This window comes from Grammomys surdaster, unplaced genomic scaffold (assembly GCF_004785775.1).
Source record: "Grammomys surdaster isolate TR1022 unplaced genomic scaffold, NIH_TR_1.0 843, whole genome shotgun sequence".
NCBI lineage: Eukaryota > Metazoa > Chordata > Mammalia > Rodentia > Muridae > Grammomys > Grammomys surdaster.
In genome coordinates this window covers 396,793-423,015 of record NW_021605262.1, presented here as the reverse complement: position 1 = coordinate 423,015, position 26,223 = coordinate 396,793, and the positions used below count along the sequence as shown (strand labels likewise).

The 26,223-nt window shown below is 44.0% G+C and overlaps 1 protein-coding gene across 1 annotated transcript in view; it reads left to right on the top strand.

Moving 5' to 3' along the window:
- The first annotated feature begins 6 nt into the window (after nucleotides 1-6).
- Nucleotides 7-26,223, top strand: part of Adcy2 (adenylate cyclase 2) — a 354,940-nt gene continuing 328,723 nt past the window's right edge. The window contains exons 1-2 of the mRNA XM_028782705.1: nucleotides 7-217; nucleotides 14,301-14,498. Coding sequence (XP_028638538.1) covers nucleotides 11-217; nucleotides 14,301-14,498 — 405 coding nt within the window. The 5' untranslated portion in view covers nucleotides 7-10. The remainder of the gene's footprint in view (nucleotides 218-14,300; nucleotides 14,499-26,223) is intronic.

The window sequence follows — 26,223 nt, the reverse complement described above, 5'->3', positions numbered from 1 at the left end:
GCAGGAGGCGATGCGGCGGCGCCGCTACCTGCGGGACCGCGCCGAGGCGGCGGCGGCAGCGGCGGCGGGCGGCGGCGAGGGGCTGCAGCGGTCCCGGGACTGGCTCTACGAGTCCTACTACTGCATGAGCCAGCAGCACCCGCTCATCGTCTTCCTGCTGCTCATCGTCATGGGCGCCTGCCTCGCCCTGCTCGCCGTCTTCTTCGCGCTCGGGCTGGTGAGTGGCCTCCCCGTGGCTCCGAGGGGACCGCGCAGGCGACTGTGTCCCGCCCCAGACTGTTCCTCACTCCCTGCGCCCTGCCTGAGGCCGACCTGGCTAGGGCGAGAGCTGCGGACAGAGGAAAAGTTTCCTTGGAAGGCTTTGCCCAAAATAAAGTTGCCAGGGCGTGCTCCAGGTGGACGGGCAGGGCGTGTGGGTTCAGCATCTCTGCGCCCCGTGGCCAACTCTGCGCTTTCTCCGGGCGCCGCTGCCCGCAGCAGAGGCAGTCCTCCGGTTTCCTTGGCGCGCAGGCTGCCTCTCATCCCTGTCCGCGGAACGCCCCCGGCTCTCCTCTCTGAGTTTGGTCTGGGCATCATTTGACTCTTAAAACAAGCTGTTTTGGGAAAGCAGTTCATGACAGCGAAAATGAAAACCAGATAATGTTGTGCATCTTGGCTTTTGAATCTTTCCGTGCTTAGCCATGTAGAGAGAAAGTGATGGAGTGTTAAGCAGATGCCCATGCCTCATCTCCAGAGACTATAAGTGAGCTAAAAATGGAAGGGACCCTCGCTGCTTTGCCTTTTCTAGACGAGTGCACTACTCGATCATGGTTCCCTGCAGATGGTTAAAGCGTGTTTTCATCACCGGAGGCATTAACGCAGCCGAATAGCTGATGTCAGTTTTTCTGGTTCATAATTTTCAGTCAGGAATCTTGGGTTGGCTCCCTGGAGCCCTGAAAGGAAATCTGTAGATGGCAGTAACTTCCTCTTAGCGCTCTCTTCTCTTCAGTGTGGCTCAAACTTTTCCCCCTGACCATGATTTGCGTGTGCAGACCTGAGGCCTGGATCAGTCCGTGAGTTGTGTGGCCAGTGGATAATGTGGGGTGTTACCACTGAGCAGTGTTTCCTGGGCTTAGGATGTAAAGACATGCCCGTTTTCACTAGTCTCAAGCAAATTCAGCTCACGCTGCCTCAAGGGCACAGAAACTCTGTTAGGTATTTGACAATTCGTTTTAGATATCCGAGCCATATGGCGCTCACATTATGAGTCGGGGAAAAAAAAGTTTCCGTCACGGCACAGTTTGTTAAATGCCCCCACCAGCGTGGCTCCTGTTTTCAGATTGAGTTCCATGAGGTAAGGAAAGATAATCCAACGTGGCAGACCATGACGTCACTGGCCCTCTCCTGTAGCAGGCCAAGCAGGGAGCTCCTTTGATCCTGGTAGCCTAGGTGTGAGAGGAGGGCAGCCCCACCCCTGCCGCACTTGCTTGTCCCTACTTATAAGACCAAAAAGAACTTAAAGAGAGATTGGGGGTGGGGGTGGGGGAGCGGGATCACGGGCGGGCTGGCCAACAGTCTTTAAAAGACCTCACTTCGCTCTTACATGGCTGGCAAGAAAACATCACAGTTGTCCTTTGGAAATGTGTTCCTCCTAAGCGTTTCTGTTTGTGAGTAATTCAAATCCTTCTGGCTGGTTCCCTCCTAAATGGAGAGGAGCAGGTGATGGCCTATTTATAGTGCCATTAGTCTAGGGAGACAAGTGCGAAGGTCATGCTCCCCAGACGCACTACTTTGTTTTTCAGGTTAGAGGGCTCGCTCGAACTTAAACCACCGCGTTGAATTACGTACTCTTGAATGGGTCCGTGAGAAATTCATGCGAGGAGGACTTAAGGGACTTACAGCTCCCTTTTCTAAGTTGCCTTTGTTCTTCCCGTTTGTCTTTAGAGAGTCTCTTTTATGTCCTGTTTTGCTTAGTTTAAATGTTGGAAAGATAGCCTTTGAAAAGTCTTTGAAACCTTCATAGATATATACCATATATAATATATTTAATCACATCCGACTTCACTTCGCTCCCTCAACCCCTCCAGAGTCTATCTCCCTGCCTTCTTTAAGACCAAAAGATAAGACAAAACAAAATAACAACAAAAACCTGGAGTCCAATAATGCTGTCCATGTATGCATAGCTGTGGGATTATCCATTGGTTCATGGGAAAACACCCCTTCTTGAGAAGCCAACAGCTCCTCAGCTAGGGCTAGGGCCTCATACTATTTTAAGGAACGTCATCGCCTTTCCTTAGTATGCTCATCGTTTTCACACCTGTCTTCATTCAGCTAAGTCACTGTAACCTGAGCAGGTGTTCCCGTAACTTGGCTGTCACCCAGAGCAAGGTCCACATACGACATGAAATGGATTCTGTTCCTCCGTGCCCCTGGCTGGGTTCATGCCCACTATGTAAATCTTCAGTGTAAACTGCAGACATGTTCCAGGGAGGATGCCTGGATCTGGTCCAAAGGTTACCTTCAGGAGGGAAGTGGGGCTCCAGTGTTCTGTGGAGGGAGAAAGGCCTTAGAGATGTGGGTACTGTCTTCCAATACCACGACACAGGAGAGACACTGTGTGACCCTTAAGTTCACAAAGACTTATCTCTATTTTGCTTCTTAAAAAATTGTAGGCAGTATCTCCACTTTCAAAAAGGAAAAGCCCCTACCCAGATATTCAAAAACAGTTAAGGTAGGAGCACCAAAGATGTGTTAGGTTGGGTTAGAGCCATGCTTATGTGCATGGAGATGCAGTCTCACCTCAGACAGAGCAGGCATTGACTTCTGAGGGGTCGTCCTTGAGACTTGGAAGTACCACTGCCTCTTGGGCTCTGCCATCTCGTCTTGGAGCACTCTCTGGAATAGCTGAGCCCTCATATAATTCAGCAGTGGAACAGATCTAGGGTTTTTTTTTCTGCCTAAAATCTTGGATAGTTTCTTTCATTTCCATGCATCTGCCTGGTTTTGATTTCTGTCTGTATTTCATGAGTTCTCACAGTAACAAACGGATGGCACTTTTCTTAAACACAGTTCCTATCTCTTAGTACATTTGGGTCCCAAAATGATCCCAGGGTATTCCAAGTACATGGAAATCTTTTTTTTTTCCTTCTTTTTGTGAGTTGGCTTTGAATTTACATTCAAAATGAAAAAAAAAGCAACTAGGAGATAGCTGAGTAGGTAGAAGGCTTGCCCAGCAAGGAAGCTCTGTGTAGTTCCAGCCACACTACCACATGTAACAGTCATGGAGTTATATTCCTGGAATCCAGGACTGTAGTCATGAGGAAGAGTATCAGAAAATGCAAAGTCATTCTCAGCGCACAGTGAGTCCCAGGTTAGTCTGAGCTACAGGAAACCTTGTATCAAGGTATAAGTGAAAATAAATAAAAAGGGAAAACAGCAACCTGTCTCTTGATTTAGTATAGTATTAATTGACCCTTAAAATTTTATATCACTTGATTCCAGTCTGTGGTCCATCTATGGTTCTCTCATACTGCCCGTAACGTTAGGGGATCTTTGATGTATTTTCATTATTTTATAAAAATAAAGGTGACTTGAAACTCAACAGTCTTGTATAGTTGCTTGTTTTCAACCTAGAAGTCTAAAAATAAGGCTAATATCATTCTTGCTGAGAATTATCCTAAGATGACTTAAATAAGATATCTTGGGATAGCTTGTATATCTACATTCTGTTGATAATGTGAACACGATTTCTTTTACTTGCTGTGGAAAGTTTCAATAAAAGCTGATTTATGTTTTTTTTTGACATTGGTTTGCTGAGTGTCTACCAAGTGCCTCATGGATGGTTGTCAGGGTGACCCTGAGAGAGAAGACTTATACCTAACGAAACCAAACTAAGTTGTAAATATTATCATGTCACTTTGATTTTCAGAGCTGGCTTTTCATTGCTGCATGCATAAAAACTTCCTTTCAGAACAAAATCCTCTCATTTATTATGTCTGAAATCTGCCAGCTTTTCTCAAAAAATTGCCTTCATTGTTAGGAAAGGTTGACATAAATTTTGTTTGTCAAAATACCAGGTGGCTCTGGGCATGTTTGTTTTGACTGAAATTTATGATTGGGAGTAGTCAGAATTTGAATGGAAACATTATATTCCCATAAATTTAAAGTAGTCAGACATTTAAATAAAATATGTCTTGTAACATACCCTGAAGTAAGAATGTGTACTTTTATTAACTTTAAATATGCAATATGTGAAGCTGGGCATATGACCCACCCTCGTTTGCAGTGACACGGTGAGCTAGGTTTTGGAACCAGTAGGTGCAAGTACTTTTCACTACCCATTAATTTCCCCTAAGGGCAAATATAACAGACAATTTCTTTCGTGTATTTACTGCAAAGAATTTTCATCTTTCAAAACAAAGAAACAGACACAAGCTTTTGTAGAGGTAACATGTCTTGATTGATCCAGTCTTTCAGCACCTGCGGTTGGTAGGAGACTCACCCGCTTCTGAGAAGGCTGGAGTCTGGGATGATAGACAGATATGCCCCTCCTCTCTAAGGAACAGGGGGTTCACTGTGAGCTTTTTGTAGCTTCGGAATTACAGGAGTAAAAGGGAACAGAGCATTTTCCTAAGAACCAGAGCAAAGGTGGCTGAAGATCCCACCTCTTCAGCGTCTCTGCACAGAAGTGATGCTTTCTCTGCAGGTGTTTGTAATTTGCAGCCAGGCAGCCACTAAGTCATTCCTCTTACCTGTAGCCTACGCAAAAGCCAAGGGGAAAACTCTAAATTTGTACAGGAATGGCGGTTTTAGTATAAAGAACTATCCAGGTAAAAATTGAAATTAGAAGCAGTCCATGGATATTAACCACCTTCTCCATTTAAAATGGCCGTAGAGAAGGAGGCTTTGTGGTACACACCTACAATCCCAGTGCTCCCAAGGATCAGAGGTCCAGGCAATCCTCAGATGCGTTTTGAAGTTTGAAGCTAGCCTGAGCTACGTGCGAACTTGTCTAGGGAATATGAAGCAAAATGACTGGAGTGTAAAATGATTCAGAACGTGGAGTTTTGATCTTCTTCCTTCCCGTGTTCTGACATCTGTGACCTTGGGTAGACTGTTTACCACATGTATTTGTCAAATGAGATTGGGTCTGTCTCGAGAGAGATGGTCCAAACGGCCAAGAAGCATCACAGGGAGGGAGCACTTAATATCACAAGGTCCCCTGGAGATGCACTTTCATTTTCCCATGGCCAACTAGAAGTAGAACTGAGAGGCATTCATTCAACTCATGCACAAACTTATACCCAGAGGACCAAATTAATTTCTTCTAGGTCATGTAGCTGTAGAGGTGGGTCAAGATCCCTGGGCACTGAGCTTTCCCCAAATGATGCTGTGAGGAACAGTGTGGGTCTGTAGACTTTCCATCCCTGACTTTTATAGTTCCCTGGTGGAAATCCCTCCTGTTGTGAACAGGGCTTAGATTTCTCTCTGTGATAGTGGCATCTCATTTCCCTCTTTCTGTGATGAAGGGTGAGCAGAGATGCTTCTTCAACTTGCTCACGGAAATGACGGCAACAGTTGCTTTCAGTACACTGACTACTCCTAGGAGTTGTCCCATTGAGCAGAGAATCCATCTGTGGCATTCTTGTTGTCTGAGAAGGTCCTGACATGGCAATATGGCCCATGGCAGCCACGCCTTTGAGTCATAGATTCTATTGAAAAGCAGCAGCAGTTACAGCTGAGATGCTGCAGTTTCTGGTGTGGGTGGTGGTCCTCCTGACAGTAACATGCTTGATCTGTAATTGTTTTGGCACATGTTCAGGTGAGTGCATTGAGGTACTAGTTGATTAGACAGGTCGTCACTTAACTTGCCTCATTTCTTAAGTCACTGAGTAACTTCTGAACCCATGCTGACGCTCTCACTGTATTGATACCATTCTCAGTGGTGCAACAGTAAGTGTCTCATGTCAACACATTGAAGTCATCTCTCTTCAGTGAGTATTTACTTCTGGCGGATAGTCCTTCTGGGCTCCTCAACTAAGACCCTGTCTACCTGAGGTCCCTGCTCCTTCCTCTGTTGTGTGTTCACATTCATGTTTCTGGAGAGATGAGCCCTTGCTAAACACCCAGCCATTGTTGATTTCTGCTTCATACTTGGAATGTTTGTGACTTGCACAGAGAAGTTTAACTCTCAGGTTGCTGGGGAAGCTCAGATAGATTTATATAGATGCAGGTTTTCTCTCAACTTAACATGAGTGTAATCAGAAAGAAAGTCACTGCCCTTAGTGTCTCTTAGTAGACAGTCCTACAGAGTTAAATCATCTGTTCTTTCCTCAGTTACTTCCATGGAGTAAAATGAATAACAGAACCATGCACATGGGTCTTGGTTGTGAGCAAAGGATGATAAATCTCATAAGTACTTAGTACAAGTGTAAACATGTAATATTCCTGGAACAAGCATGTCTTGTCGCTATTGTTTTTATACCACAGAAGGATCTCCTTGTTAAGAACTTGTCCGACAGATTGATCAGGATGAAAACAAAATAAATACTGAAAATTTTAAATCCTAAATGTGAAAGACCAGGAATGTGTTTCCATTTATATGATAAATGTGTTAATTTATTTATTCATTAATAATACATAATAAGAAATAATATGACTATTACTAATTTATTTTTTAAAATAGGAAATAGAAAGTATAGATAGCTTAGTTACGAGTCACATTTTGACAAAAGTTTAACATCCCCTACATAAAAGTTCTTGTCAACTTGATTTATATTGTCTTTGATACTTCTCAATGCTGTTACCTTTGAGAAATTTTAAATAAAATTATCACGAGTAATAGAAGAATGTTTACCCTGTGATAACATGGTATTAGACTAAGAAATATACACACATACCTGGTTTGCAAATCCCAGGTGGCTTGGGAAAAAGAAAAGAGTTATTGAGTTACTTTGTATGTTTGTTTCTTTTGACAAAATTAGTCCTATGCTGATTCAATGCCCTCTTTGTGTAAGGGTAGAACAAAAGCCCATGAAAGGGTAAGGGGAGGCCAGGAGAAGGACTGCCTGGTCCAACCTTTTGGCAGTGTTACAAATTATTCCTTTTGTGCCTCCCTACCTCTGTATCTCCTCTCTCCTCTCCTCTCCTCTCCTCTCCTCTCCTCTCCTCTCCTCTCCTCTCCTCTCCTCTCCTCTCCTCTCCTCCACCCCTCTCTCTCTCCCTCCCTCACCCCCTCTCTTACTTCGGTCTACACTTTTATCTAGAGAAGCCAAACTCAGATGAGAGCAGTGAACACAGGAAGATATATCAACCTGGAAACCACCATGAACTGACTAGGCAGCTGGTTACAGACTAACCAGAACTCTAGGGCACACTGTGCTGAAGGGAAAAGAGAAATAGTATGCAAGGGAGAGAAAGAGAGAAAAAGAAGGAGGAGAGGGACACATACACACAGACACACACACACAGAGACATACACACAGGCAGACACAGATAGACACACACAGGCAGACACACACAGAGGCATACACACAGACATACACACACATAGACACACAGACAGACATAGACATACAGATACACACAGAGACACACAGAAACATGCATACACAGACATAGACACACACACACACATATACACACGTAGAATAAAGACATAGACACACAGAATGCTCGCAGAGATACTTACATATATACACAGATACACAGACATACAGAAGCAAAACATACACACAGACATACACACAGACACACACACACATTCAGAGGAGGGGGGAGTGAGTCATGATCATTAAAGATTCTTAAGACAAATAATTCAACCTAATCAGAAAGCTAGTGATTAAAATTATTATGGGCATTGAGATATATGGAGTGAAGACTATAAAAGAGTTGAAATATGAAGAAATACTATACAATATAATGACTTTATTTTTAGACTACTGTAGTTCTGGGAATTTCCACAGAGATCATTGTGCCTGAGAGACTTACTTGTGAGAGTAAGTCATGTCCAGTCCAGCATTGCCAATATAAAAGGTCCGTTGTTTGTTTGTTCATTTTGTTGAAACAGGCTCTTGCCATGTAGCTCTGGGTGTCCTAGAGCTCAGATCATAGACCTGTAGCCTAGCTGTCCTTGAACTCACAGAGATCTGCCTGTTCCAGCCTCCAAAAGGCTCTTGGTAGAGAAGTTAGTAGATCAGGGTGGATGAAGCTTCCTGTTTGCATCCTTCATGTGTATCACGGTTTGCTACTGCAGCCGTAAGACAGAGCTCGGAGGCCACGGCTACCACTCGTGTGCATTATTCCTGAATCAATCATTGTGTGGAGTGCATGTATGCCAACCTGTATACTGAGTGTTTTGGTTTCTTGTGTTATTTTTTAAAGGAATACGATACAGTGTTTCATATTTCAAGCTAATAGTTTCCCCATGAACATTTAAAAGGAAAGAAAACTTTGGGCGAATCTCTTAGTAGAGCCAATGAAAGCTACGGATTACAAACTCACTCTCATGAGCAGCTGAGTGTGGATGAAGGGGGGTGATGAGATCTGAATGTAGTTCAGACATATGGCGAACCTCGGAGTTTAATCCGTCCCATAATAGACTGCAGATAGTTTAGGCATAACAGCCATGCACTTTGGAATTGGGAATAGGTGCAGGGTGGGATTAATCGTTCGATTAGCCTGATTAATCTTCCCTTCCTGAGCGCAATCCTCCTCGATTTACATCTGGATTACTTATTTATATGAAAATAAACAGCCACTAATCCAGGGCGGGCTGCATCTGCCTACTGATTTATTTCCGTGCGTGTCCTCCATCTCCCTCCCAGTGTAAGCTTCACACTAAATTGCGTTTGCCTGTTTTCTTTCTTTTTTTTTTCAATTATTTTTTTTTATGTGTATGAGTACACTGTAACTGTCTTCAGAAACACCAGAAGAGATGTTGGATTCCGTTACAGACGGTTGTGAGCCACCGTGTGGTTGCTGGGAATTGAACTCAGCATCTCTGGAAGAGCAGTCAGTGCTCTTAACCACTGAGCCATCTCTCCAGCCTGTGTTTGCCTGTTTTCAACTTGCACATTTTGTTCACTTTATCGAGCACACGTGTGTGCGCACACACAATGCACATGTATATATTAATGAGAGTGCAATCTAAGACCTTTTGACTTCACTACAGTGTGAAAATGATATCTATTCAGTAGGAACCGTGCTTGCATCTTTGAACCATACTCAGTCCTTGCCATACCAGGATGTTCTGTAGTCTGGTCCTCCCTTGCAATGCTGGCCAGCAGTAGCAAAACCCACTCCTTGTTAGATTATCATAAAGGAGAACAGCCCAGGCTTTAGAACTCATGGTGCTGTGGCTAAGCTGAACTCCTCTGCTTATTCTAAATACAGTTTACACTTATCGTACATTCATTTACGATGGGATTCTCTGGGTGCAACCATCTGATGTTGAGAGGCAGTGTCACTGTAAGAGATGGAGGTCCATGTACACATTGTCTTGTTGTAGAAAATCAACATTAGTTATTCCTCACATACCCCCCATACATCAGAGTCCCACCTGCGAGTGTTTTGTTGTGGACTGTCCTGAGTCATTGGTTTAAGTTACTTGCTTTGGTTGTTGTTCTACTGCTGGTTTTAATTGCCATCTTGACCCAATTAGAATCACCTGGAAGACTGTCTCAACAAAGGAAGGACTGGCTAGACCAGGTTGACCTGTGGACATGTCTGTGGGGGATTGTCTTGATTGCTTTAATTGTGGTAGGCATAACCAGTCCACTGTGGGCAGCAGCATTCCCTGAGTTTTGGCCCTGAACTATGTAAGTTTAGGGGGTGTTGTGAGTGTTGATAACTACACATGTGTCCACTGTCTCTCTACTCCTGGGTGCTTGTGATATAACTAGCAGTTGCACTGCTATGGTGGATTGTAACCCGGCATTTTGAGACAAAATGCCCTTCTTCTCTAAGTTGTCTTTTGCCCAGGATCTTTTATTATAGCAGTGGAAAGGAAGCTAGAATGTTTGCTTAATGTTTGTTTGGGGCATTGGTAATTAAACTTATTTGATTTTGTTTTGAGGTTTTGTTCTTGTTGTTGTTGCTTTTGTTTTATTTTCTTTTTTGCTTATATTATGTATTTATTTTTGAGACAGCATCTCATGTATTCCACACTGGCTTCAAAATTGCTATGTATTGAACTTCAACTGGTCCTTTTGTCTGCACCTCTCAGGTGTTGGTATTACATGTGTGTACCATCAAAGAAGGACATTGTATCAAGTTTCATGATAAATTCACAACAGAGGTGGTCTAGAATGAATCGTCCTGGCAATTAGAATCCCTTCAAAATTACCAGAAAATGCATCAAAACCAAAGAACAACATTTTCAAAAAGAGTGATAGGAGCCCATTATCGTTATAGCAGATAATACCTTGCGGAAAGTTTCCTTTGTGGAAGGCATTTTAGTACATCCTATTTTCTGTGCATTACATCTGCTTTTCCTCTTTCTTTCTTCCTTCCTTTCTTTCTTCCTTCCTTCCTTTCTTTTTTCTTTTGTTCTTTCTCTCTCTTTCTTTCCTTCCTTCCTTCCTTCTTTCTTTTTTCCTGTTTAAAAAGCATTTTAGCACAGCACAAGGCATTTTATTTACCACATTTTATTTCCTTTGCAATGCATGTTAACTTCCCCCCCCCCCACTAACCGAGAGAGGGTAGTGGAAATAAAAATAATTTAGGTTGATGGTGCTTTGATGTTTTCGTTTTATCATCAGAAGCGACTGGTTCTCTGTTGTGGAGTTTTATAATTTCATATAGCTTAAAACATCGCCACGGGGTAAGTCCACGGCTTCCTCGTCGACTGTTTGGGACAGTGTAGGAAAGGAAGAGAGCCGAGTAATTTAAGTCTGAGGGAATGCCTTGATTTCATTTACTTAGCCTTAAGGGAGGAAAATAAAATGCATGATGCACCCAGCAAGACCTGGAGAAGAATGCAGTTTACAAGTTTTTACATACTCTGATGAATACTCGTCTCTGTTTTTTTCCTGACACTGTATAAAAAGGTTCCATTCTGTGGAGAAGTCTCTATTAAACCCCACTCAGAGTTGGAGCTCTTCAGCAGATTCATAATAAGTGGACACTGTCCTCTTCCTGTTTTTCAGTGGATCCAGGCTTAGCCAAGAGCTGGGTCTAGCCTCATGAGTAGCAGCTGACTGTTCTGAGCTCCTGGCCATGTGGGGTCTTGGCTCGCTACCAGGCAGGTCTCGCTGTGCAAAATTGTTGCTGCTCTGCTACTGTGAATAAAGTCACCCACCTAGTGAGTAAGACTGTATCCAACCACCCACCAGGAGGCCACTATGGCTCAGGGACCTGCCTCCATAAAAGGGTATTCAAAGTAGCAGTGTGCACTGAGGTGTAGTCATTAACTATAAAACCTTGTGAAAAAAATGCATTCATACATATATACACACATATATAAAACTGCATGTACACCTCTGAATGGGACATCTGCATGATACTCTTCCACCTAAGGCTTAGGATCGTGGCAGGAGAAGGGGCAGAAAAATCATAGGCAGTAAATGATTACAAAGAAGTGGTGTTTTGGGGACACAGCAGGAAAGTTGTATGCATGAGTTAACAGTAGCCATGACAGTGTGCACCAGGCCTTCATGGGCTCAGGCCACATAGAGTTCTAGCATGGAGAGGAGAGGTGGACGTTAAGCCCTTCCACTAGCTAAGGAGCTATTTGGCAGTTGATGGGCCTGGGAGAGGGAGTCAGTTTTCTTTAAGGGTGTGGCCCCCTGCTGGGTTGACCTCCCTCCAATGAAGGCCACACATCCAGTAAGATGGGTCCAGAATAAACTGTATTTGATGGATTTAGAAAAAAATGCATGCAGAGTTGTGCAGGTAGGGAAGGGGGCTAGCACTGGCAGAAGTTGGGGTGCAGGTGAATATGGACACCGTGCATTGTACAAAATTTTCAGAGATCTAATAAAAATGAAAAAGAAATACAATTTTTTAATAATTTTAAAAGAAATTAAAATATTTTGTGGGGAGCTTAAGGATTGTACAAACCAGCCACTCGTCCACGGTGACTAATGGAAATGCCACCAAATGCAAGTTACAACCAGCGATCAGGCATTAAAAAAAAAAAAAAGAATAGAGGCTTAATACTTAAACCACAAATAGCATAATCTTAGAGCCAAGTAAGAGAGCATATCTTAGTCATCTTTGCAGAGGACTCTGCAGAGAACGCAGTGGGAAGGCTCCTGTGGACCCTTCTTCTGAAGGAGCGCCTCTGTCTTCCTGTTCCTACAGCCCCTGGCTATTGTTTTGCAGTTATGCATGTAAAAGCCAGTAAAGTTGAATACTGTCTCTTGACTTAATTACTGAAACAAATGAAAACCTCTTCTAGAAAAATAGCCTTGTGCCTATTTTGGCTATTTTGTGTCTGGTTGTTCGTTCTCAGCTCACTGTGACAGCGTTAATGTGAAGTCAGGGAATCCTTCCTAGTCCCCAGCAGATTACCTTCAAATGCCATGCTATCAGGTACTGAGTTAGCTGGCTTCTAGCTTTGCACGTACTAGGCTCTCATAGCCTAGGGGTTGCTCACGCCCCTTTGCAAGGACTGTCTTGGTGTCTGGGAATAAGAGATCAATTTAGAGACGCGATTGTGGATGAAGAAGAGACTGGTAGATTGAGAGAGTAGGATTTGCTAGTTTTCATCAGTTCTTGAAACACTGGTTCTTCTGGCCTGTGCAAAGACATCCCTGGCACTTTCAAACTTCTGTCGGCTTCAGGGCCAGGGCTGGGCCCGCGTGGCACAGAACTGCAGTGATTCCTTGGCCTAGGGACCTGCTTTCTTGGTTATTTGTCAGCTCCTCCATTTTCTCAGTCTCCAGAAGCACCGGCATGCGGCCTGCCTCAAGGACTCATGCAAGGATCAAAGAGATTTAAACATGTCTGAGTGTTAAGCATGGAAGTACCACCGGGCGCAGCGTACTTGTCCCGTTCCTCTCGCTGCTTTCCTACGTCTATCATTTAACACACATGTAGCTGAGAGCTCGGAAATGGAGCCAGCGGGAAGGTGTCTAGGGCTCAGTGCTGCTTGGACTCCATGCAGGGTTTGGCTGCTCGGTTCTGCTCTGTGGTTAGTTGCTTGGGATTTAGATGTCTCCAGTGTGAGGCTGTTCATGGGAGAGAGGAGCTGTGTGCCCCAGATCACCATAGGTATCTTCCGGCTGGCGAAAACCTTAGTTTACTGTTCTCTCTACCTTCTTAAAATTTCAGTGGAGTCCTTACGGCCTTGGCCATGCGTGGATTTTTTTTATTTTTATTTTAATAAGCCTACAATTCACGTGTTAGTGACTGTAGACATTTGGGTGAGGATTAAAGACATTTGCTTCATGTTCTGTACCCTAGTAAGTAGTGAGTGTCGTCCGCAGCAGGACTCCAGCTCCTGAGACTGCAATTTCAGTCCTTTCTGGTATAATCAAAGGGAATAGGGTGGTTATGGCACGATTCTGATGTTGAATATAATTGAAGTAAGTGTGTGTGTGTGTGTGTGTGTGTGTGTGTGTGTGTGTGTGTGTGAGGGGGGGGAGGAGCAAAATAAGTATTAGCATACAAAATTAATTTAGAAAATGGCACCACTAAGAGGCTAATAATAAATAAATGCCCATTTCCTTTTCAAGTAGTGGCACCAGAGAGGTGTGGGGCGGGGAGTGCTCTGGGGCATTCTCTTACGTTCTTCCCGTACTCAGGCTTCTATATTTAGCACTTTCTGTTCCTTCTCTATTAACCCGTGATCCCTTTAAAATAATAATTGTCATGCATTAAAATAAAAGCTAATCACTCTGGACATGGAAGTAATTCAAATGTGTTTCTTTAAAGCAAAAAAAAAAAAGCCCACTTCAAATCCATTTGGTGACTTAAGTTTTCGGAGAGCATAGTATTTGTGATCCCCTAATTCAGGCAGGGAAGATGACAGGTCTTATTTTCCCCTGGCGTTGATGGGATCCTGCATCATGCATCCACTCTCTTTTTATTTTTTTGAAGTTGATTCTGTTATAAAAATCTCCTTATTCATTTTTCTGAAAAAACCTAATGGTAAGGGTCTGGCTAATTTGCTAGTTTAAAATAGCCAGCATTGCATGATGAAGAAAAAAAAAAAGCCATGGTCATTCAAAGGAAAACTTGGAATTTCTTTTAAAACTTTATTCTACTTTAGAAATGAGTTCCAGCTCCACATGTTTGACATTGATTGACACTGGAGCTGTTTTCCCATTGCCACTTTCCCTCCAACTGCATCTTCTGTTTTCTGTTTCTCTCCCCAGGAGGTGGAAGACCACGTGGCATTTTTAATAACGGTTCCCACTGCCCTGGCCATTTTCTTTGCCATATTCATTCTTGTCTGCATCGAGTCTGTGTTCAAGAAGCTGCTCCGTGTGTTCTCGCTGGTGATTTGGATATGTCTGGTTGCCATGGGATACCTGTTCATGTGCTTTGGAGGGACCGTGTCCGCCTGGGACCAGGTAAGAAATCACACACCTTTGTGGATTCTGTCTCCGGGCCTTAATTCAAGAGTTTCTTGGTTATGTAGACTTTATCCTAGACTTGACTAAATGAAAGACATGAAGATTTAAAACTATGTTTATATTTTAATTGACAAATAATGACTATTATGAATTGTAATGTGACACTTTGATGTAATCTATAAGGTGATAAAGTCAAGGTAATTAGCATATTGAATTAGCATATCAACACCTGACTGGATAATCTTTTTTGAAGTGAGATACTATGAACACACTTTTTTGAGCTAGAGTCTTACTATGTAGCCATGGCTGGCCTAGAACTCACCACACAGGCCAGGGTAGACTCAGATTCTCATGTTCCTCTGCCTTTGACATCAAGTTTGGGGATTAAAGGCATGGACCATAACACCTGGCTTTTTTTTTTTTAGCAATTTTGAAATATCCATTCTTTTAACCATTTTGAAATATCTAATCTTTTATTATTGACTTAAGGCAGCATACTGAGCAATAAATCACCAAATCTTATTCTTCCTGTCCAGTTGAAAATGAAATAATCCAGGCACGAAGAAGAAAGTCCTTTGAACTATCTAGTGTGAAGGTGCTTGGTAGCTGCGGTCAAACAGTGTCTATTGGAATTCACCAGTTCTGCTGGCAGTAGGATTGGACCCTGGTCCTTTGTTTGGATAGTGCAGCCACTTCTTGGTGCAGTCTGGAGTTTGCCTCCATTGCTCAGTGTGCTCTGACTTTCCCAGACAGGTTAATACATAAATTCCTTCTCAATTACACTCACTTGCTTTGAAAAGACAGACTCCAGCAACCCTGCTTTTCTACCAACACGATCACATCCTGTGAGTAAGCTTGCTTCCTATTCCTGCTGCAAACTAACACCCATTTCACTCCTGCTTGGGCTCTTGACTTAGAATCTGCCCATGTCTGGGTGATGTCATGTCTGAACAGTATGGTCTAGCCAGAGATGTTACTCAGCACTTCTGCTATGTGAGGGGCTCCTCTCAGCAGCTGTCTGATGGCTTGGTTCAATGAAGCATTGTATAGAGAATAGATATGGGCTGAGGACCATTAGACAAGATGCCAGCTTAGTTTTTATAAATAAAACCCAAGGGGGGGGAGAGAGAGAGAAAGAAAGAAAGAGAGAGAGAGAGAGAGAGAGAGAGAGAGAGAGAGAGAGAGAGAGATTCAGTAGCCCAGCGGCTCTTCACAGGTACTAGAAGAGAAAGTTCTAGAAACAGAAGGCAGAGAAGCTTTAGGTTGAGGAGAACAGAGAGGAGCAACTGCATCAGAGGCTGATGGAGACCCAAGGTTGAGAACACACACATCAGAGACTGTGTTCTTAGTGTGCCTTATTACAGAACCCTGACTGAACCCTATGACAAGGCTTCTAGTGGGATCTTATGTGAGCACCACCAAACTGTTACTGTCCTTGGGTGACAGTTTCTGCTGCACAGGTAAAGCCAGGCTGAATAAATCAAGTTTGTCTCTGTCTAAAATGGCACTATTGTAGACACAGGGAACAGTGGGTGACTTTACCCCCTCTTCACTGCTTTCCCCTCAAGCAGCTTAGAAGGTTGGCCCTGCATCCCTGTTCACTCATCGGCAACTGATATCTCTTCCGCTGCTGTCTCTGGTTTACATACCTGAGACCAGGTGCACAGACCACCCATAAGGGCTCAGGTACCCCTGTATTCATGCTAGTCCACACGGGACAGCAGATGGAGGGCTGTCAAAGGCTTGCTGCTGGATGGTGTTAACCGAATGTCTCTTGGCACCAGTGCTCCTCATGGTAGTGGGACCACTGCCTAGGAAGTGTCCTTTCTGGAAGGCCAAGGTCCCCTCCTAGCCCACAGCCTTACATTTCCATGCAAATTTCATTATCAGTTTGTCATATTCAATGGAAAACCAGTTGGTGTCTGGAGTTACAGTTTATTGAATTATTGATATTTTGCTTTGCGTGAGATTAAAGCCCAAGGGGGTGGGGGGAGAGAGAGAGAGAGAGAGAGAGAGAGAGAGAGAGAGAGAGAGAGAATGAATGAGAATATATTGAATTAATAAAAGAATGCCTAGAGATTTCAGACTTCCCTGTAGATTTCTTGCCCATCTGAGGCGGTAGCATGTTTCCTATAAAGTCTGAAGATCTTTTATGTCTAAGACTTTTACTTCTTTATAGAACTGGCAAATTTTCCTGGGTCTATTCCTAGGTCCCTAAAGGTTATTTATTTATTTACATCTCAGATGTTGCCCCCCTCCCGACATCACATCCCCACAGAGTCCCTCCGTTATCTCCCCTCCCCTTCTCCTCTGAAAGGGTGGTGGCCCCTTGGGTATCATCTCACCCTGAAGCATCAAGTCTCCACAGGATTAGGGCATTTTCTCCCACTGAGGTAAGGCAGCTCTGTGGGGGAAAGACCAGCCTTTCCCTGTATTCCTCCTTATCCTTCCACTGGGGGGTCCTGTCTGGCTACAGGAGGTGGCCACTTCAGGTTCCATGTCCCCACTCTTAGGCATCTCTGCTAAGGTCACCTGTATTGACTGCTCTTCCCCCATCTCTGGTCTCTGGGACTTCTTAGAGATTTCCTCCATCCGCTACCCCCACCCCTACATCTACAGATTTCCATTCATTCTCCTGGCCCTCTGGCCCTCTCTCCTGTCTGTCTCCACACATGATCCTCATTCTCTCACCGTTCCCCCTCCCCATCCTCTCCCCCTACAGTTTTCTCCCTCACTCTGCCTCCTATGTCTGTTTTATTACCCCTTATAAATGAGATTCAAACATCCTTTATGGCCTTACTTCTTGTTTAACTTCTTTGGGTCTGTGGGGTGTATCATGAATATCCTGTACTTTATGGCTAATATCCACTTGTCAGTGAGTACTTTCTTTTAGATCTTGGTTACCTCAGTCAGAATGATATTTTCAAGTTCCATCCATTTGCCTGCAAAATTCATGATGTCCTTGTTTTTAATAGCTGAAGAGTATTCCATTGCATAAATGAACCACATTTTCTGCATCCATTCTTCAGGTTAAGGGACATCTGGGTTGTTTCCAGTTTCTAGCTATTATAAATAAGAATGCTACAAATATAGTGGAGCATGTGTCCTTGTGATATGGTGGAGCATCTTTTGGGAATATGACCAGGAACGGTATAGGTGGGTCTTCAGGTAATACTATTTCCAATTCTCTGAGAAACTGCCAGATTGATTTCCAGAGTGGTTGTACCAGTTTGCAATCCCACCAGCAATGGAGGGGAGTTCCCCTTTCTCAGAGTGGCTAAGATCAAAAACTCAAGTGACAGCACATGCTGGTGAGGATATGGAGAAAGAGTCCCTAAAATTTTTGTTGTTGTCTTGTCTTAAGAATGGAATTTTGAAATTACTTTTTCTCCTGCCCATTTTTTTTATCATATCTATTGTTGTTATGCTTGCCTGACTTATAACATACATATAGGTAACATTGTATAGACTGAGCAGGTTATATTTAGGAATATATATGCATGTACATATATGCATGCAGCAGAAATGAATGAACAGAAAGGCCATGAATTTGAAAAAGGAGGCATATACGGGAGGGTTTGGAGGAAGGAAAGATGGGAATAGTGTGATTACATTATCTCAAATAAAGAAATTTTAAAATTACGTAGCAATAAACTAAATTGGGTGAATCAAATGTTAAAAAGTTACTTTATCTAATTGTTAATGTTGATAAGATCCCTTATTTTTAGTTTTTGCTTATTTATACACAGCAGTCTCAGCAGACTTAGCACTCTTTCTTTGCCTAAGGGAATCAGTTTATTTATAAGTACAACATTGTCATCTGTTGGTGACTAGAATTGGCATTTTTCCCTTCAAATCTCTGATTCACTCACTCTTACGTAGCATACACTAATTTCTTAGCTGGAGCTTACAGTATACGGATGAACAAAAGTTCATTGGTGGCATCAGACCTGTTTCTTACTTAGTCATCTCAGCTTTATTGGCAGCTTTGTGATTTAATCAGGAAGGACTGTTCCTCTCATCCGTTAGAGTGTCCTTCAGAGAACAGCCTTCTGTGTCTATGATGACACCTCACCAGTCACCTCTGACATCCTCCCTGACTTTTATGTACCCCCACTTCCCAGCTGTTCTTTCCTGTTGGCCTTGCCTGCTGGACCATGGAGATTGGTAGGACTGTCTTCCCAGCATAGTGACTTCCCCTGAGGAAAACAGGCAGTGATTGAGAGACAGGCCTCATTGATGGGAAGCTATGCTCGACTTTGTCATCTCTAGACTGGATTTTTTTTCTGGTATTAACCGTCCTCATGTACCTTGGCATTTTTGTTTCCAAACTTTTGTAGATTTTTTTTTTTAAATGTCTACATGTGACCTCAACCTTTTAAATCAAGTCTCTGCAGGGCTAGGCACATGCTCTCCCACTGAGGACAGACAATGTATTCCAGCTAAAAAAGCATATACTACAGACAGGAAACAGCTTTTGGGATAGCTCTGTTTCTTAGTTAGGGTTTTACTGCTGTGATCAGAAACTATGACCAAGGAAACTCTTATAAGGACAACATTCATTGGGGCTAGCTTAAAGGTTCAGAGGTTCAGTCTAGTATCATCAAGGTGGGAACATGGAGACATCCAGGCAGGCATGATGCAGGAGGAGCTGAGAGTTCTACATCTTCATCTGAAGGCTGCTAGCAGAATACTGGCCTACAGGTAGTTAGGACAAGGGTATTAAAGCCCATGCCCACAAGGCCACACTCCAACAAGCCCACACCTCCCAACAGTGCCACTCACTGATCAAGCATACACAAACCATCACACCCTGGCTCCAGTTGTTTGGGACCCACATGAAGACCAAGCCACACATCTGCTACATTTGTACAGGGGAGCCTAGGATCAGCCTGAGTATACACTTTGGTTGGTGGTTCATTTTCTGATAGCCCCAAAGGTCTAGGTTAGCTGACTCTGTTAATCTTCCTAAAGAGTTTCTATCTCCTTTGGAGCCCAAAAGTCTTCCATAAGAGTGTCCAAACTCCACCTACTATTTGGCTGTGGATTTCTGCATCTGTCTGAATCAGCTGCTGTGTGGAGCTTCTCAGAGGACAGCCACGCTAGACTCCTGTCTGCAAGTATAACAGAGTATCATTAATAGTGTCAGGGACTGGTGCTTATCCATGGGATGGGTAAGTGGAACACTCTTCCATTGCTGGTGGGAGTGCAAACTTGTACAACCACTTTGGAAATCAATTTGGCTATTTCTCAGAAAACTGGGAATAGTTCTACCTCAAGACCCAGCTATACCTCTCCTAGGCATATACCCAAAAGATGTTCCACGATACCACAAGGATACTTGCTCAACTATGCTTCCAGCCAGAAACTGAAAACAATCTAGATGTCCCTCGACTGAAGAATGGATAAAGAAAATGTAGTACATCTGCACAATGGAATACTATCCAGCTATTAAAAATGTGGTCTCTTCTTGATGGTTGTAAAGGTAGTATTGGAAAGAAGGGCCCCACAGGAGCATTTTCTAAAAGAGCTGAGAGAACTACGAAAATTGCCCCCTTCCTAGTCATTTGTCCTCATGGAGATGATGCACACAGATCTCAGGAGAAGAGACACCGGAAAACCCCCAGTATAGCTCTTCTGTCCTTTCTCTGAAATCATGAACAGCACAGGGAGTAACGTGGCAGTGGTATAGATAACATTTGCTGGTGATGGGCGTGGAGTTGTTACAGGGGCTCAATGGTGTGCACACAGTCTGATGATCTGAGCATCAGTTAACAGCATAGTGAGCTGAGCATCGGTTGACAGCCTTCCGGGCACAAGGCTGACTTTCTCATCTCTCCGTTAGACAAGGCTTCACTGATCCTGCGTAACCCTCAGTTCCGTCATGCATTACATCATACTCTTTTATGGACAAAGCTCAGTAAATACAGGGGCTTTAAGGAGTCAGTGTATCTAAGAACCTAGCTTACGTCCCAGAAGCTGAGGTGAGCCCAGGTCTTGGTGCTGTGATGTCGTGTGTTAGATAGAATACATCTCCTTGCATGTAACACAGTCCTACAATCCTTAGCCTCCCAAGTGTGGGACAAGGTTGATGATGGCCAGCACTTGTATGGTGTGGACTCGGCCGTATCCTACTGTGTGCTACCTTTGTTTTGCTTCTCACACAGTAGGCACTCTCCTGACCTGCTCTGCTCCTGTAGAGGGGTGGTGAAGGATCTCAACCACGCTGAGATGCTGTTTAGAGGAAGGGCTTGGAACACAAGAAGACTGACTTCAGAGGCCAGATCTTAATCATTACGTTAGTAATTCTAACCAGTGTGACTGCCATGCAGGGGTCAGAAAGCCATGGGTGATGATGAATGCTCTCCATCAAAGAGGTCAGTCCCACCCATAGAATGATCCGGTCCCCCAATGTCAATGAAATGAAATCTGGAATGTGTTGCCTCAACAGGTGCATGGGTGTTCACATAAAAGTAACCTCAACGGCTCTGGTAGGGTAAAAATGGGAGATTTGTGCAACCCTAAGAAAGCACAGGCACATCAAAGACTGGGAAGCTCAGGGTGATCTTGTCACACAACCAGATAGCTTCAAAAGAATAACTGGGGGGAAAGAACAATGGAAGGTGGGGAGGGAGATTCAAGACACTGGCCCTTGATGTTTATGAGGATTTTCTAATGTTGTTTTGGTTTAACACATACCAGCCTCCTTGTCTTAGTTAGGATTTCATTACTGTGAACAGACACCATGACCAAGGCAACTCTTCTCTTATAAGGACAACATTTCATTGGGAGCTGGCTTACAGGTTCAGAGGTTCAGTCCAGTATCATCAAGGCGGGAACATGACAGCATCCAGGCAGGCATGGTACAGTCAGAGCTGAGAATTCTACATCTTCATCTGAAGTCTGTTAGCAGAAGACTGGCTTCCAGGCAGCTAGGATGAAGGTCTTATAGCCCACACCCACAATAACACACCTACTCCAAAAAGGCCACACCTACTCCAACAGAGCCACACCTTCTAATAGTGCCACTCCCTGGGCAGGGCGTATACAAGCCATCTCACCATCTGAGTTGTGTTTCATGAATTAGATGTATTACCCTCAGCTCTGATGCCAGAAGCCTGAAACTGAGGTAGAGGCTGGGCCATGCTTTCTCGGTAGGCTCTTGAGGAATCCCTTTCTCACCTCCTTCAGCTTCTGGTGTGCCCATCACTAGATATGCTTTGTCTCCACTTGGCGTTCTCCCAGTGTGCCACCATATGCCTCTCTTCCCTTCATTATAAGAACACAAATCACATTGAAAGTGAACCCCTTAAGTGGCTTAATTTCCATGTGATGGTACCTGTAGAGCCCCGGCCAGTTTCCAGGCTGGTTCTAAAGAGTTATATTCAGTTGTTCTAGGATTTAGGAACTGAACAAATCTCTCAGGGTTCAGTATTCAATCCTTGACAGATTTAGTTTCTATACTGTACATGTTGCCCCTAGGGAAGCACTTCCCTCCTGTGTCTCATCCCTCTGTTGCTTCCTCTCCCACCTCAGACTTCATAACTCTTCTGCTATCATGATTTCCTTTAGACTGAAGGGAACCCCTGTGTGGAGGTTTGGGTCCTTTCTTTTTCAAACCACTGTCTGTTGGGTATTAGAGATGTTCTCATATGTGACTATCCAGTGAAATACATCCACATCAGTGGGCCTAAGGAGGCAATAACCTGCTTATGTGGCTCTGGAGACACGGGGAGAATTCTCTCTACTGTGCATATGTCGCAGGATATTGGCTGACCACTGTATGTCCCAGGAACAAACGAGTTGCCTTTTGATTCCTATGAAAATGGCATCAGATGCACTCTTCCTGCCTAATATTCTCAGAATAAGTATCTTCAGTTCTCACTGTGGAGCCTAGGTTTGTAAGTGATGTCTTGTTTGGTGAATTTCTGACAAGAACATGTCCCCTCTCCTTAGCTGATGGCTATTCTGTTTTCTTGAGGCAGGAATGGCATACGGAAGGCTGGTGATGAGGAGGTGAATTCTGGTCAGGACTGACGATCAGAATGGCAGTTGCTTGTGCAGCTACTAAGAGCCAGTTAGAAACACTACCTTGCAAGTTGTAGAGCTGCATCCTGTTTCTCTGCATTTTTCACATATGAAGAGTGATGCTGAACCTGCTCCTGAGCATCCTCTCAGCTGAGGCAGAAAGTGCAGAGTGCCATGGTATAGACTTGAGGGCTGACTTTGTCCCTTCAGAAGGAAGGGGCTTTCCTGGCTCTGTTACCTTAAAAGATGCCAGCCATGTGAGCACACATGTGAGCTTTTTTTTTTTTTTAAAAAAAAAAAAAAAAGGTAGATCAATGGCAGACATGTCTCATTAAAAGTTAGTAAGAAGGATAAAGTAAAGGCCTTCTGTGGCCTTTGAAGTGGTACATCACCAGCGCTTGTTCACTGCTGTGCTGGCATTAGGGGCTGCAGTCAATGCAGTTCCTGCTGCTTGCAAATCACCTTGCATGCAAATGGCTTGAGAAAGCCTCCCCTTCAGAGCCCCTTCCCTGGGTGCCCGGGAGGCCCTTCTTCAGGCTCCTTGACTAGAGCTCATCCAGGCATTTTGTATTATGCATGAGAAAAACTAAAAAGTAGTTATAGATAAAAACAAAGATGAAGGAGTTTGTTTTTAAGTGGTAAAGCCCACTCTGCTGGGATATGAGTTTTAAGGACACATACTGGATAGACCAAGCCTGCTGTACAGTTATTTTGGGATCCCACACAACTCTGGCTGTTTAGAGTGGAGGCAGCGTTTCTGAATTCTCCCTCCTGTTGGGTTCTAAGCAGCATGTGGGGAAATTGTCCTGGCCTTTCAGCGAGGCCTTGCCGTGCCCCACACTGGGCTTTCGCAGACCTTGCCTCATGGGCTAGCTGTTTCTGTTGATGTCCTTCCTCAGCCTCCTCCATCTCCCTCCATAGATTTTCTTCAGAGGAACATGGGCCTGGCCCTGGAGATTAAAGTCTCGGTTATCAGGTCATTAGGCAGGCTATACCGATCTTATCTCTGTTCTTCCATGAGATCCAAACCCCACCCTATATCGAATGTGCATTTTGTCTTTTTGTGATGTGTATGTAATGTATATATTTTATGTTACTATGAGTGGGTAATAATGTGCACGGGCCACAGTGTACATGTGGAGGTCAGAGGTTAGCCTTAGCTGTGGGTCCTCCCGTTCCACCTTGTTTTCAACAGGACCTCTTGCATGGATGGCTGTATCTTCTTGAGGGAAGATTCTTTTATTTCTGACTCTCATCTCACTACTGGAGTCCTGAGATTCACAGATGTGCTGCTGTGCTGGCTTCCTGAGAATGATGGGCATCGCAATCCAGGGCTTCAGTCAGCATCACACAGCATCCAAAGTGCATTGGATTAACACTCTACTCTCATCAACAGGGCTAAGTGCATGGCCAGCTCCCAAGTGCATTTTAAAGACTACATGACCCGGCACCCCACCACCACACGCTACCAGATGTAAATAGTTATGGAAATGAATGAATGAATGAATGAATGAATGAATGAAGAACATAACAGCCTACTTAACCCTACCACCAGACTTCTGAGAAATATGCCCAGGCGTCTCCCAACACCAGGCCTTGGGTTTACACACTAACTTCTTTATCATTCACAACTGTGATCATTCCCATTTAGCGGATGGGAAAACTTAACCCCAGAGAAATTATGAAAACAATATAAAATGAATGGAAGAGAGCAGGCATTTACTCCTGAAATCCTTAAAGGAGCACACTTGATTTGTGCATACCCATTGCCACTTGGGCTAAAGCTTACTGTTTGATATGGAATTCTGGGTTGTTTTCTTTGGCCAGGTTTGGGCTGGAGATTCATAAAATCCTCATGGTGGAAGGTTCTAGGATATCAAAACCTTAGAGGACCACAGCTCTGAGTTGCCAGTTGACGTTTTTATTTGGAGGCCACTTCCTCCACGTTCCATAAGAAAAGTGGGACCCACCAGAATGAGGAAGAAATCCATGTTGTCTCTGGTGTGTGCACACAGGCACAATTCTGTACAATGTGGCGGGTACTGTTATTTGGGGATCAATTGTTGGTTTTGGACTGAAACTGAAGTTCTCCTTCACTGTATCAGATTTCTTATAAGCAAGCTTTTCTCTGTCAGGTTGGGGCTGTGTGGAAGCACTCTGGCACGCGGGCTTGCATGTAGGGGAGCTGCCAGGAAGAGAGGAGAGTGAATCCTTATCTTCAGACTGGAGCAGCAAGTTCTCAGGAAAAAAATAACTTCCCAGTTCAAATTATTTCCTATTAAGAGTTGCTAAGCAACACCTCACTTAGCTCCTCCAGTGTTCTGTATCTCTGGCTTCCTTTTTACTGTGGCCACTAGTATCATCCTCCCCTGACTCAGACAGGAAGGAGCTGAGAACACAACTCAGATCCGTGAGGATGTTCTCACAGAAAGGCCTGGCAACCTTGTAATTAACCAGAGTATGCCCCTGATACTTTCATCCCATTCCCTAGGGCCGTTAGATACATAGTGTTCATTCTCAGCCAAGCTCAGAGTTTTATTTGCAGATTAACAGAATTAACAAACAGGTGAGTGTAACTGACTCACTGGGTTTGCCCTCCTAACTGGGCTTTCCTTTTCCTCTGGTTGGAACTTTCTATCTTGCTTATGGCCCCTGTGCCCAACTCTCATCTCCTAGAAAGTTTTGTGGACTCTGCACAGGATATGGTATGGCTATGTCCCTGGAGAAAATGCTGGAAGAGGTGAAGAGGGAGCACTTGTGTTACTGTTATTGTTGCTGTGACTGGGTACATAGGCGGAAGGGTCACCGCTTGGGGACATGGCACTGGAAGCAGTTCTCAGCTGTGGTGGAGGAGGGTGAGGATGCTTGCTCATGGCTGGGCAGATCTGGGAGCAGCAGAAGGGGAATCCACTGCTCAGCTTGCTTCTTTTCTTCACCTGTTTAATTTAGCTCAGGACCACAGCCCATGGGATGCTGCTGGTGCCACCTTCAGAGTGACTCTACTCACCTCTCTTAATCCTTTCTGGAAACATTCTCACAGACACACCCGAAGGTGTGCTTTACTAATGCCAGAGGTATTTCTTAATCCAATTAGGTAGGCAATTGAAGCTAACCAACCATTAAAATTAAACTCAGTGTGTCACACGCAAATTGAAGACATGAAAATGGGGGGGGGGGCTTGTCAGAAAGAAAGAGTGTAGTAGAAGAGGGATTGGGCTGGGAGAGGATAATTGGGCGAGAAGACTAAGAATCATTCTGTACATGAATGAAACTGTTGAGGGATAAAATATACAAGGGAGAAAACAGAAGACTCAGATCTAGAAGGTCCTATTTCAGATTCCATGTATTGTCTTTCTTTTCTCTTTTCTTTTCCTTTTTTCCTCCCTTTATTCTTTTCCTTCCTTCCTTCTTTCCTTCCTTCCTTCTTTCCTTCCATCTTTTCCTTTTTCCTCCTTTCCTGTCTTCTTTCGTTCTTCTTTTCATTCCTTTCTTCTTTTCCTTCATTCTTTTCCTTCCTTATTTTCCTTCCTTTCTTCTTTTTTTCTTTCCTTGCTTCCTTTATTCCTTCCTTCTTTTGCTTCCCTTCTTTTCCTTCCCTTTCCCTTCCTCCCTTCCTTCCTTCCTTCCTTCCTTCTTCTTTCCTTTCTCCTTCCTTCCTTCCTTCTTCTTTCCTTTCTCCTTCCTTCCTTCCTTC